The following is a 14156-nucleotide window of genomic DNA, read 5'->3' on the forward strand; positions in this document are numbered from 1 at the left end:
GTTTTATAAATCTATCATGTAAAAGATGTTATCCACATCCAACTTAAACCTTTTATTTTCACATAACTTTATAAAAAAAAAAATACAACTACTCTTCAGTGTGCCCTGCTAGTAACGTGATAACATACCTGCACTACAAACATATTTGAAATATTCCATAGTTTCAAATCCAAGCTACCCGTCACTTTGGCAAATCTGTTTTTATTTCTTCTGCTTTATACACAGGACCTAATAATTTTAACCTTGTTGGAAAACTTTCTGCATATGGGTTATTGAGTGACAAAAGTAGCTGTGTATCTTTAACAGAACATTGTTTTGTTTGACAATTTTTATATTATAGTGTTAGTGTCACTTTTTGGGTGTCTTTTTTAATGTTAGAATATCCACATAGTAAAATCATAGACATCAATGTGACATCTGTGCTCCAGTAATTTAACTATTGCTCAATCCGTTTTCTAGTCATGCTGGATACACGTATTGTGGATCTTGTGCTGCTCATGGATACAAGCAAGTAGACCCCTCCGTTACGTAAGTTTTTTTCATTACTGGTCTAATTTGTGACACTAGAATTTGTTTGTTTGTTTTTTAATGAGCATCATAACCAAAGGTTTTTAAAAGCAAAATTCTTGACAAAAAGCCTTAATGGGAGGGCTTTTTCACTTGTCTATCTGTGTTACATGCTTGTAAACCTCTATGTAACGGCAATACTTTGTTTGTATTTTTCCATTGACTAACGCTATGCAATGTTTTTTTAAGAAATAAACTGTCTGCGTTTCAGCATCTCTGTAACAAAATATAATTCAAACTTTTTTGACATAATGTTCTGAAAAAATTATCATAGATTTGTATGGTCCCACAGTGCTCCGCAGCGCCGTACAGTAGAGAAAACCGGTCATATAAAAAGCAAGGACATCCAAGGCAGACAAATGCAGACAAAGGGTGTGGAGGGCCCTGCTCATTAGAGAGCTTACATTCTAAGTGGAAGAGGGGACAACTGAAACAAGAGGAGCAAGTCTGGCTCAGAGGGGAGATTTGGACAGCTGTGAGGGTGTCGTATGCCTATAGTTCATTGGAAAGACCATAATGTGACATTAACCTTGATCTGGATAGAACTTTGGGATGCACCAATGTTACCAACCATAATCTTTGGGACACTAAACTTTAAGATGGAGCGAGCTATAGTTCAATGTCCATAATTGCCCTAGGGCAGTGGTTCACAAACTGTGTGCCGTGGCTCCCTGGGGTGCCAGGGCAATCTCACGGGTGCCTCGGCCAGGGCCATTTGTAAGCAAGGCATGGGGACTTCTTGGTAAATATTTTGGCGTTTGGGCACCTTGAAAAAATTATGGAGACCCTAAGGGTGCCTTGAACTGAGAAAGTTTGGGATCCACTGCCCTAGGGGATCTTTTAGGCAGAAGTGGAGGTATAAAAAGAGGTGATGTCTGTACTCAGAAAACTAGTTTACCTGAAATTGAAACTATGATAAAAGCAGCTTGAAGATAGAGCTATCCAGGCTCTCTATAGCACATAGAAGAGACAATAATCAAGTACTGCAATTACTGTTTGAAAAGGCAAATTATAGCATGTGATTTGTAAGTGCAAGAATATACAACATTTGTTTTAGACACCATTCAACATGAGTAATGTCCAAAATGTGGTCTAACTAGTGTCTGTGTGTTACTCAAATTGTTCTCCTTTGGTGGTATCCTATGCTGCTGCAAAACTGATCTTCCTCTCATGTACCAGCAAATCCTATATTGGCTCCCTGTGTCCTCCAGAATCCACCTTTTCATACATCTCATATCCAAATACTCTCCCTGTCACCCTCTTAGATATACCTCTGACCTTTGCCTACAAGACTTCTCCCATGCTTCTATCCACTTATAAAATTCCATACCACGCCCAATCAGGCTTCCCTACAGCCTTGAAATCTTTAGAAACCTATCTTTTTGTTTTGTTTTTTTAAGAGCTTACCTTATCTCTCATATTACTCACGCTAGTGCACTCTCACAGCTATTCCAATCTCCACTATAACTACACGCACTACTCTTGTTTCAGCTGTGCGTTCTTTCACGAGCAGGGCCCTCCATACCCTTTTTCATGGCTACATTTATTTTGTATCCCTGTTTTATGTACGGCCCTGCGGAGAACTGTGGCTTCTTACAAATCTGCAATAATAATAGTGTTCCATTCCAGTTCATACATAAATAGTGAGAATAGTTCCAAGTGGAAAGAAAGTCTGTTTAAAGAGAGTCTGTAGGCAAAAATATCCTGGTAGGACGATTTGTTGTTTTTGGTACTGTTGTGTTTCCCCGATCCAGTTTAGCTCATGTGCGAAAAAGAAATACAAATAGTAATGCACCTTCTGGATGTGTAATGGCAATTTTTAATGTAAATTGCACTCGCATTTAGCTATTCCTGTACAGATGTTGATTCTCAGCAGTACATATTCTGTCTGTGGTCCCTGTTGTGTTGTCATGTTTCAGTCTCTGTTTTTCTCCAGGTGCCATTGTAGTTATTGTATCTTCTGCCTTATATTAGAGGTAGGGGGCAGGGGGAGTGAACAGACGGTACAGCAATATTGAAGCATGGACACAATATATTAATGTGAAAACAAATTTGCATGACATTCGGTAAAATAAGGCAGGCATATAGTGGTTCTTTTTACTGTTGTCCTCGTTCATTATCTGTATGATGCTGGTGGTGATACTTGGCATCACGGAGGGGGAAAAAGGGTTACAGACCATGGTGAAGTGCATTCACAGAATCAACAGTTTATGCACTCAGATTAATTGAAAAAGACAGAAGCATGTATATGTCTGCCACTGTTCACTACTCTCCATGTAGAGTATCCTCCTCCGGATCTCGCTTTAGTCTTGGAAGTCTCAATGAGCAGGTTCCTGGGAAAGTGAAATTTGGTTAGTTGAAGTATTGGATAGTTTTGTAATACATTATAAAACTTGTGTACCAAGATTTTTGATTGTAGCATTGTCTCTGCTTTATTCCATATGTTGAAGAACTCTTACATTAAGGCTTGTTAGTCCAGTCAGAAGATCACCAAATACGCAGACCAATAGTAATCGTATTCCAACTACATTTTCACTATTGGGCCACATGTGCTAGTGTGGAGACAACTGCCAATGTGATATTGCAGTCACTGTGGCCAGGTTAACTGATACAAATGTAAACATTCCCAAACCAAAACATGAAAATGTTCTTAACTTGCAGTATATTGCCTTGCTCATGGGTGTTTTCAGTGGCTTTTATAAACTGTTGCAGTGCTGAGCTAAAAATCTGCTGTTTGCTTTTCTTTCCCAAGTAAAGACTTGACTTGCATTGTTTTGACATCATGCACCATCTGTGTTGATGGATGCTGATCAGAGATTTACATCTCTAAAACGTTTTTAAGATCTGAAAAACATTTTTATCCATTACAAGGATGATTTGGACTCTAAGATTTTCATTCTAATGTTCTTTTATAACTGAAGGCTTTAAATATACCATACTGTTCCTTTATATTTTGTTTTGTTCAGGATAGTTCAAACTGATGACATACAATCAAAGAATGTTAGAAGCGGGCAAAAGTCAGTTGGCTCATTTCTATCCCTTTTCTTTTTGTTTAAAATACTTTACTGTTTGATTTGCTTATAGCCACAAAACCGCTACTGTTCACCAGATACTTACCGAACTAACTCTTCTATAATGGTTAGTTCCGCTGCATCAGCAGCTCAGTCAGGAACTAAGAACTTTAGGAATGTGAGGATTCAGCAAAGCCACCACTTACCGCTAAACAGTATTTTGTTTGCAGCCAACCACTGTATCCCTCTTACAATAGGCCAGTACATGATATCCAAAAAGATTGTTTAGGTAAGAATGTCCCACACACTGTGCACTCAAATTGAATAATTGAAATAAAGTACTTTTATTTAATGAATAAAAACATATAATTTCATAAGACTCCTTGTTGTAGCGACAAATTTTACCCATAAGCATGATTCCAGCAAAACATTAAATTATACCATCAGTGACCAGAAAATATATGTAAAAAGTTAATTTATACATAGTGTTGGGGTACATTCTGGACAATTTGACAAATTAATGTTATCGACATACAACTAACATCATGTTGGCATATTTTTGCTAATTATGTTTTTACATTGACTGTGTGCAGTGACCGTTTTCATTGAATTTGATGCAGAAGTCACAAGTAACGGGAAATATTTGCCATCACAATAAGAGCTTTATGAAATTTTTGTTCATTAAACAAATTGCACTATATTTTAAATGTTAGTCTGAACATGTGGGTTTTTCATGGGTTTTTAGTTTACCTTTACTTCACCATTACATCATTGTTTTCAACCTGTTTTGTATCAAAGTATGCAATAGGGATAATACACGCACTGCTGTCAAGTATATGGATATTAGGAATCATTAGGGAGTTATATGTATAAACAAGCCTACAGTGTTGTGCTTGTAAATGTCACATATTTATAAGGGTTTATACATACTGGTAACATCACTTGTATATTAAGAAATGTTTTAAAACATGACATTTTTCTACTTTATTTGATGTATCTTCCATTTTGACACATATGCCGTATATATTGCTATGTATCTTATATTTTACTTATATTTTTAAAATATGAGTATTTTTCAACTTTATTTTGTGTATTCTATTTATCCAGCACTTTATTCTAAGTAGAGAGGGGGGAAATATGAAGCACTATTAATTCTCACCTTACTCTGTGTTTCTATTCATTTTTAATGATAAAGGGGGAAAAAAGAGTTGTGCAAAACTTTTGCTGAATAGGATAACACCATTATTGAAACAAATACAAAAGATAGTGTTCCTGTTAGATGTGGTTGGTAAATTTGACTTTATATCCTAGCACCTCTCAATGGACGCACCATGACCTAGATCTGTAAAATCTAGTATTTGGTAAATTAAGGTTCCCAAGCTTTTTTCCCCTCCCTATATCCCTAAGAAAAGTTCTAGAACATTTGAGTGTCTGTCAACCTTTTTTTTTGTTTTTTTTGCAGTGAGTAAAACTTTTTGTAAATGTAACCATCTTGATTGCATGTTTATCTTCCCCAAGAGAAGTATCAAGTATCTCCTTTATTTCTATTTAGAGATATTAAAACTATATTCTAGTGATAGGCAGGCTGGTAAAACAATCCCCAAATAGTTGACAGTGAAACTGTAGCTGCAAAAGATTAGTTTGGCTGCTATTTATGGAGACCCAATGCACTGGATTCTGCTGGAGGGTCATCAACTGACAAAAGGTAAAGATGCTCTGTTTGAGGTAGTTAGGATGATAATCAACTGAGGTTGAGTTTGATTTTGACTAATATTTGGATCACAAGGAACATGCAAAGCGTCGCCTCTCAGAAATGGATACCTCCATCACAACCTATAGAGGACATTTTTTCGTGAGGTCAAATTCTTCATAGATTTATTTATTTATCAGGATTTTTGCTCAAGTAGCCATATTTGTGGTCTAATAGTTCTATTTATTTAATGATTAGTAGAAAATGGAATAATTACAGAAAAATAGGATCTCTCTTTAGATTTACCATACATAGTAGTGGTTAAATGTATTCATAGAATAGCATTTGGTAATGTAATTATAAAACGTTTGTGAGCAGGTGAAAGCTTGTTCTGATACTGTTCTGTTAGTCTTACATTTTATTTATTCTTTAGTTATAAGGTACATTGTTTCTGTTAAAACCTTGTTTTTTTTACTTTTTTGTTTTATTTAGTAAATGCATCGTTTTTGCATATTTACTTCATAGGAATTTAGTACTGTTTTCTTGTTTCGAAACCTTAAAATATATTTTATGTTCAATTAATCCAAGTAGACTTATTAACAGTGTGATTAAAATGCTTTGTGCTACCATTCTACTACAGTAAATTTGTTCCAAATTTATATACATTTTTCATTCAGTTGTAAAATAGAGGAGTCTAAGTCGAAGGTTCGGCATACCAACTCTACAGCTCTGGTGTTGCCAACAAACGTCTCTGGGTCCATCAAGGTCTTGGATTTCTTTTAATTCTGAAGCCCTATTGAACCAGCCAAAGATTTGTACAATTTCTGATATTTCTGTTTGAGTTTTTTGTTGGTAACCAAGCTATTGACATTTACAATCAATCAATTACTGTTTTCCCCACTGGCTCTTATAAGGAACATTCACATGTTTATTTTATTGTGATATCATTTTACATACATTTTTTAAAGCTAAGGACTACACACTAATAGACATAAGTGGGCAACATTTATCTCATCTTTCATATCTAGCAACATCTGTAGAAATATTAACCACATAAGGTTGCTGTCCAAAATTTCAACTTTATCAACAGTCAGTCCATGTCCAGTTTAATTCTACCACCAAATTAACTTAAATAATTTTTACACATTTACCTTGTTATTTTCACTCATCACTCTAACATCACTATAATGGATGAGATGACTATGAATCACCAAGATCAACATAGAAATGAACGGAGGACGTCAAGTGGTGATATCATTAAGAGGACTTGGTGGCGGCATTCAGTAACCAATGTTAGAAAAATCCTAACGGTCCTCCAGGCCTTGGAGGGTTCAGGGAAAGAAGACCCAGCCTTATTACTCTCCCTAGATGCCGAAAAGGCATTTGACCTGGTAACATGGGAACATTTATTCACTACCCTTCACAAATTCGGATTCCCTGCACACAATACATTAATACCCTGAAAACATTGTATCATTCACCTAATACACAAATCCTGTCCAATGGTTATTTATCAGCTCCGTTTACAGTAGAAAGAGGTACCAGGCAGGGGTGCCCACTATCCCCGTTATTATTTGCATTGGCTTTAAGAAAAAACTCAGACTACATAGGCATAAAGGTTTGGAATCAAGAAGTTAAGTTAGCCCTCTTCACAGATGACATGTTATTGATGGTGTCTAACCCAGAAAAATCAATCCCGGCTATCCTGAGCACAATTCAGGAATTTAGTTCCTTTGCAGGATATAAGATAAACTTTGATAAATCAGAAATGCTCCCACTGGCAGGTACCCAAGCTATAATGAATAACTCATTCCTCACATCTCACTTCACGCTGAGTCATACCAAAATCACATATTTAGGAATTCATATCCCAGCTAAGCTCCAAAACTTGTATGGGGCCAATTACCCAGCTATTATCAAACAAATTTCAATGCTCTTAACCAAATGGCATGATCTCCCACTTTCTCTCCTAGGGCGTAATGCGGTCATAAAAAGTGTCGTTTTTCCAAAGCCATCTTATCCAATAGGATTAAACAAGCTGGACACGCATGTTTGCACAAAATTATTTTCCAAATTTATTTGGCACTCTAAAAAAACCTCGTATACCAAGAAGCAAACTGATTCTTGGAAAAACACAAGGAGGAATAGGCTTGCCCGATATAAATTTATTCACACGAGCAGCATTATTCAGATATATCTCTGACTGGCTTTTTCAACGTAATTGCTATACTGATAAAAAACTTGAAAACGCTCTATTTCACCCATACTCCCCGGCAGCACTTTTACATTTACCTAAAGCCTTGATACCGCCACAATTTGATAAAAATATCTTTTTTTAAGGATACACTCAAAGCATGGATCCATATTAACAAAAAGTATAATAAAGACTTCAAAACAACTACTTTTCTCCCAACCTGGGGTAATCCTGCGTTTCAACCCAGTTTAGAAAATATCAACTTTCTCGCATGGCGTGATAAAGGAATAATGTCAATAAGGGACATTTTTGACCCGGGTGGCAGGATTTATTCCTTTGAGCAATTAAGAGAAAAACTAGGGACCCCTTATTCTCAGTTTTTTGTGTATCTCCAACTTAGGCATTACGCAAACTCAAACCTAGACCCGAGGAAATCTATAGAAAACCCAGATAGTTTGGAAAGTCTGCTCTCCTTTTTGAAAAACATCAAATTTAAAATTAGGTATATATATGCAGATCTATTATCTACACAACAGTGGACAGTGGAGCCGAACAGTGAAGGCGTGGGGAAAAGACATCTCTAGTATAAGTGAGCCAATCACCTTAACTCGGCACTTTGAATGTATGTGGAAATCCTTATCTACTGCTCATCTCCAGGAAGTACACTTGAAGGTGATTCATAGAGCATATATACCATAGTCAAGACGTAGGTTTATGGTTGAGGGAGAGACAGGTCTTTGCCCAAAATGCAAATCTCAAAAAGCAGACTGGCTACATAACTTTTGGAACTGCAGGAAGATTAGGAAATCTTGGTATAAGGTTGTTGATTTTATTAACAACACATTTAAATCAGGGGTGGCATTGGCCGCAGAACCCCTTTTGTTGGCTGACTTCAGCAGTTGGAAAGAATGCCTACCCGGCTATGGGATATTACCTGCTCTGACAGTAGTGGTTACGGTAGCAAAGAAACTGATTCTGCGATTTTGGGCATCGCCAGTGCCTCCATCTCTAGAGATGCTTAAAATTGAAATTTTGAATATTATTTATTTGGACAGAAGAGCCACTCTTCCAGACATAGAAAAAGGTGGAGAGAGATTTCAGAAGAAATGGGGCACTTATATTGTGTCGCTAGAACCCTCGATCCAACAAAATATCTATAAACTATTTGAATATACTACTTGGTATTTACTTAAACAATTAAGCTGATTCTCGACCCGCCTAATGAGAAAAATCTATTCTTGTCTAAAGATACTGCTCATTCTCGCGAATTCTGAGGACTTGAGTTCACTCTGAATATAGAGAAAATTAGAAAAATAATCTCTGGACTTATTCCTTCTATACTCCCTTAAAGACACAGGCAACTAGTAGGTTGGGAAAAGATTGATCTGTATTGTTTGTCTGACTTCTGCTTGCTAAAGTGGCAACTATTTCCCCCCACCCCTCCCCCTTTTTTTCCTGCCCTCCCCCCGATTCCAGGTTTCCTTTAAAACCGTGTTTTTCTTGTTCTCCTCAATATAGATTTTAAATTGATATAAGCATAAAGTTATACATAATGTTGATGTATAATTTAAGCAAATTCAGTCACTGGACTAAAATTTTGAATGTATATGAACGCATCTAAATAAGTGATTGGTGTTGTATACTTTGTGTTTGTTACTGTTATTGTCATTTTTTCTGACTTCTGAGAAAAACGAATAAAAAGATTTAAAAAAAAAAAAAAAAAAAAAGAGGACTTGGTAAGAAGCATTATTTAAGGCCAATCAGAATTACCCCTTGGCTTGTCTTGAAAAAGCTATTGTATCTAAATGCGCGTCATCATTTTGCTTTATTGTCTGGTTGGCTCACAACTTCACTTTATAAAAATATGAATGGATGGTATCCTTGTTAGGTTAAATAATATGCCTTTCAAAGGCAGAGGGGCATCTGTTTAATGTATGCAACTGGTATGAATGAAACTGAGACTTCAATGAGATTGGAGCATCTAAGGCATTAAAATAGGCAAGTGTTGTTTTCTGTGAATAAGGATTACGCTGCACTCGTCTAGGATCCCTTTTATAGTAATAATTTAGGGATTTAGTAGGACACTATTACTGTTACCATTTAAGGTAATTAGATGGAGAGAGTAATCTATAACTAATTTGATTTTATACATTTTAATATGTTGCTGCTGTCCAAGTAATCAGGATCAATGTTTTAATGAGAGCTAATAAAGAGTGAATATCTTTTAACCATACCAAACATCCCAGAGTGCCCCATTAAAATAAAGCGCTACGGAATTTGCTGGCGCTATATAAATAAATGATGATGATGATGAATGTTCTTTTTTTCTTCTCACTTTTCTAAGCACTAACTGAAGAAATTGCATTAGTTCAGCCACAGATATGGAACTGTTAATTTCTCTATCTGTGTTACACAACTTTAACATATATAGAGGCTAAACAACTAGTAGAAACCTGTCAATTTATTTGTTTCCAATAATTTTTATAATCTTTTTTTTTTTTTCTAATTTTTTTATTTATAAAGTGATTGCATATTACACAGTGAAGTACATTAAGCGGAACCACGGCACACATTATGTACAATGACATGAAACAGAGGGTAAAGAGGATCCTGCCCAAATATGCTTTCAATCTTAGAGGTGTTACATAATACAGAAGATAGCGGAGTAACAATTGTAGTTGATGGAGAATGTATGTGTGTGTGGGGCTATTGGAAGGCAAAAGCATTATCAGCCACCAATAGTAAAGAAGTAATTGGCATTTGCATTTCTGTGCAGCTTTTGGGCTGCGCGTTTGGCACAAGGAGAGACAGTGGAAGGTGGAGACATGAGAAATGAACCAGTCACTGTAGAAATTACTAAACGGTTAGCTGTTAACGATAACTGTTCTTTAACTAATTGGCATGTTGGGTTAGATTTTAGTTTATAGGATTGTTGGAGATTTTTTATTTATTTTTTATTTTTTTGCACCATCATATTCAATTATATATCCCTTAGGTTTATCTTTCCATATATTCATCATGCACAGTGTTCTAATCACTCCCCAAAGATTTGGTATGGGAGACCCCAAATTTGTATGGTATTTCCGCAAGAAAGAAAGGCAGGTTAGTTGTATTTGGTACATTTACATTGATACAGCAACATTTTTCCTGATTAATGCACACTGACAGATTCTGCCTTATCTAAGTTTAGTATCACACAAAAGGCTTTGACATCCTTAAGAAACAAACGGCAGTCTGGAAAGGAACACCTGGCCTACATTTTTAAAAGGCACATTTTAAATGATCTCCGTGCCCTAAACGCTCTATGCTAGATGTACACTGTTATCCTTTTAATACTTAAAAGATATGAAAGCAAGAAGGGTGTCGGTCTTGATGGGGAAGACAGCCTGTTTAATTAAATTAGGACCAACAAGATACATTGCCACTAATGTCTTTGTCATCATGTATTTTGTAAACTTTGGTCAAAACTGTTAAAACTTTGGGGAGGAGGTTTGCTTGTTCTAAGAGCACTATGGTTTATATTACAAAATTGAAATACATTTATGGACTACTGACTCCTTTAATTTTCTACTCTGCCATCAAACACATCTCATCAGTGATTTCTCAATGCTTTAATCCTTATTATTAGGCAGAATAATATAAAAAATAAACTTCATTCATTTGTATTCAGTGCCTTACAACAGACATTCTGACTTAAGATCATGGGAGGCACACATGGATGGATGATCAAAGGTGGAATTATTAAATATGGAAATATGGATTAAAAAATTGGAGCACAGCTTAGCTTTTTACAAGAAACACACAAGCAAATACCTCTGAAAAGCTTGCAGAACATGGAGGTTGTGGATAAAAACAAATCTAAATATCTATATAGAGTCATTTTAATAGGGCTTTGGACACACTATGTGTGGCCAGCATGCCCTGTATATTTCTACCAGTGTCTAAAATTGTGCAGGAGAGACACCTGGTTATATCCGAGTCATGCACCTAAAACCACTGGGCGACCACATATGCGCTGTGGATGGTCCCTTTTATGTAGTGGGTGTTGGTAATGTAGGCGGCAGTCATATGGATTTAATGTGCATTTTACTTTTTCTCAGTGCTACAGCCTTGTGACACACAACACTCAAAGCATATGCTGTATACAGCTCATACATGCATGTATATTCATGTTATTACTATGTATAGCTTTCCCATCATACCATGCATGTTAAAGTATTTATGTTTTTAGTACAGCACTGCTCAAGATTTATCCTTTTTCCTATAACATGGCCACAGTTTATGGGCACAGTTTATGACCCTCCATCATTAGGTCAAAAATAATTTGGCCTCCAGGTTGTTAGAAAGTTGGAAGGCATTGTTACAGGGTAATGCCACATTAAAGAATGATCTGTTACTTTAGGGAAATACATAATCTAGTATGTAATCTGTAACCCACCGATACTGAGAATAAGAACATATTATTGGTGGCCAACTACGGTAGACAGTGCTTGGTTTACCAAAAAAATAAATAAAAAGCCTTAATTTATGGATGGTCCCATCAGTAGGTAAATGTATAATGAGCAAGGTTTCTACAGATTGTTTACCCTATTAGTAAATATGGTTTATGGTTTTCACTTTTTATTTTTTTATATAGGTTTAGTGAATCTTTCACAAAGAACCTTATTTATGCACTTCCAAATTTCGTGAATAGGCACTGCTATACTATTTACTATCCAAACCTAGAATTAACATCTCAATAAATTAAGTGTAAAAACAATGTTTGACTGCCCAATGCCAATAACTTTTCTTGACTATTTTATGTGGGAGCATTCTTATATCTGCAAAAGCCAAATTAAACCTAAATTGATTTTAAATATGTTTTAGTGCACTTTGCTGTTTTCTATTTCAATACTTATTGGATTTTTAGTTTATAATAACATGCATAAATAAAATGTGTTTTACTACTGTGCTTTATGCTTGGCATTACATTAAGAGTAAATTTTCTGACCTTTACTCAGCTCCAGCCAGGCACGTATAGATATTAGAAATAATCAAAACATAAAATGAAAAGATACACAAGGTTAAAAAAAAGCACAGAATAGAGATAAGAGAAGTAAAACCAAGACATGCAAGTGAAAGAACAATAAAAGAAAACAAAGACTAAACCCACTTCAGAAGAATGCCATAATTTCGGTGGCACTGTCAACCCCAACAACGTTTTAAATGACAGGGGAATAACAATGCCTATAAGCCCTACAGTAGTAAAATTACTACTTACCATATTTCAGACATGCAGTTTTTCTGGAGCTTCAAATCGACGTCCAGTATGAAATTACGTCATTTAGTATGGACAGAGTGAAAATGTCGGTTTTAAAGCGGCAATACCCGGACCCCACGCCTGTTTTACATTATACAGACATGGGGTCCGGGTATTGCAAACAACTATGTATCATTTATATATATAACCCTTTACTTCCCAGGTATTTCAGGGAGATTTTTTTCAAATGGCTGTAAATCTGTTAAGGAACCCTTAGATACAAGGGAAGTAAGGAAATGAGGGTGTAAGAGGAGAACCTTTTTGAAGGATGTTTTTTTTTTTTTCTTTTGTTTTTTTTAAAAGATATTAAATAGGTTCAGCTAGTTTGTACGTTAAGGTCACAAGCCACCCTTATTCCAGGTCTGTCTCCAGTGTTTAAAGTGGGCTTCATGTATTCCTGACGTCCAGTTGGGCATGAAGACTGTTTTGAGGTCTACATGATTATTGAGAAATAGTTTTATTCAGTTTGCATTGAAAGGCTTCAGTTCGCTTACCCTGCTCATTTGTCTCTTTGTTAAGATAGGAAGTTATTTTTGTAACTACAACTTCCAGTTTGGAAGCATATTATAACTGTTTTATATTGAATTACCTTTGTATTATTTTGTATCAGTTGTTGTCACTATTTTATTTTTATACAGACGAAGAGTTTTCATTCTCGGTCCTTCCCACCATGTGGCTCTTTCTAGATGTGCACTTTCCACTGTGGATATATATAGAACACCCTTGTATGACCTCCATATTGATCAGAAAGGTACAGTATGTGTCAGAGTTTCACAATCCCCCACCTTCCCTACTTGGTCTGGTTATAAAGTAGATATAACATCACCAATCAAGTGAAATATTTTTATTTTAATTTAGACTTAAAATATCTACTAATCATTTTTTGTCTTTTTGAAGATCCTGAGAACTTCTATGTTCTTGCTATTGTAAGTGCAAGTTATCAATGTATTATGTGTTATATTTTTAGTTTATGGAGAGTTGTGGAAGACAGGAATGTTTGAGCGAATGTCTCTGCAAACCGATGAGGATGAGCACAGTATTGAAATGCATCTACCTTATACTGCTAAAGCAATGGAAAGGTATGGTATTATTTTTCCAGTATTCTATTGCAAAATGTTTAAATTTTCGAAATTTTAAATAATCTAATTTTTATAGCTTAGTTGTTGCCTGACCACATCCAGTAAATTATTTTAAGAAATGGGTTCCTTGCTTTCCATGAAGAAGCAATAGCTTTAGGCCACAATTACATTTCCAATACGAAGAGACCTACTAAATATATAATGCTTCTGTAAAAAGATTTATACATGCACTTCAGCTAGTAGTTCCAGGTTTGTTATTGAAAATATTGATTCGATTTGTCAACATTATTTGTTATTTTAGATACATTTGTCAGCT

General features: G+C 35.6%; 1 protein-coding gene across 1 annotated transcript in view; it reads left to right on the top strand.

The window, feature by feature from the left end:
- The window catches only part of MEMO1 (mediator of cell motility 1), a 51285-nt gene that overhangs the window by 16335 nt on the left and 20794 nt on the right, over positions 1 to 14156 (top strand). Inside the window, exons 3-5 of the mRNA XM_075203525.1 lie at positions 460 to 528; positions 13400 to 13512; positions 13729 to 13840. Coding sequence (XP_075059626.1) covers positions 460 to 528; positions 13400 to 13512; positions 13729 to 13840 — 294 coding nt within the window. The remainder of the gene's footprint in view (positions 1 to 459; positions 529 to 13399; positions 13513 to 13728; positions 13841 to 14156) is intronic.

Source organism: Mixophyes fleayi, chromosome 3, assembly GCF_038048845.1.
Source record: "Mixophyes fleayi isolate aMixFle1 chromosome 3, aMixFle1.hap1, whole genome shotgun sequence".
Classification (NCBI taxonomy): Eukaryota; Metazoa; Chordata; class Amphibia; order Anura; family Limnodynastidae; genus Mixophyes; species Mixophyes fleayi.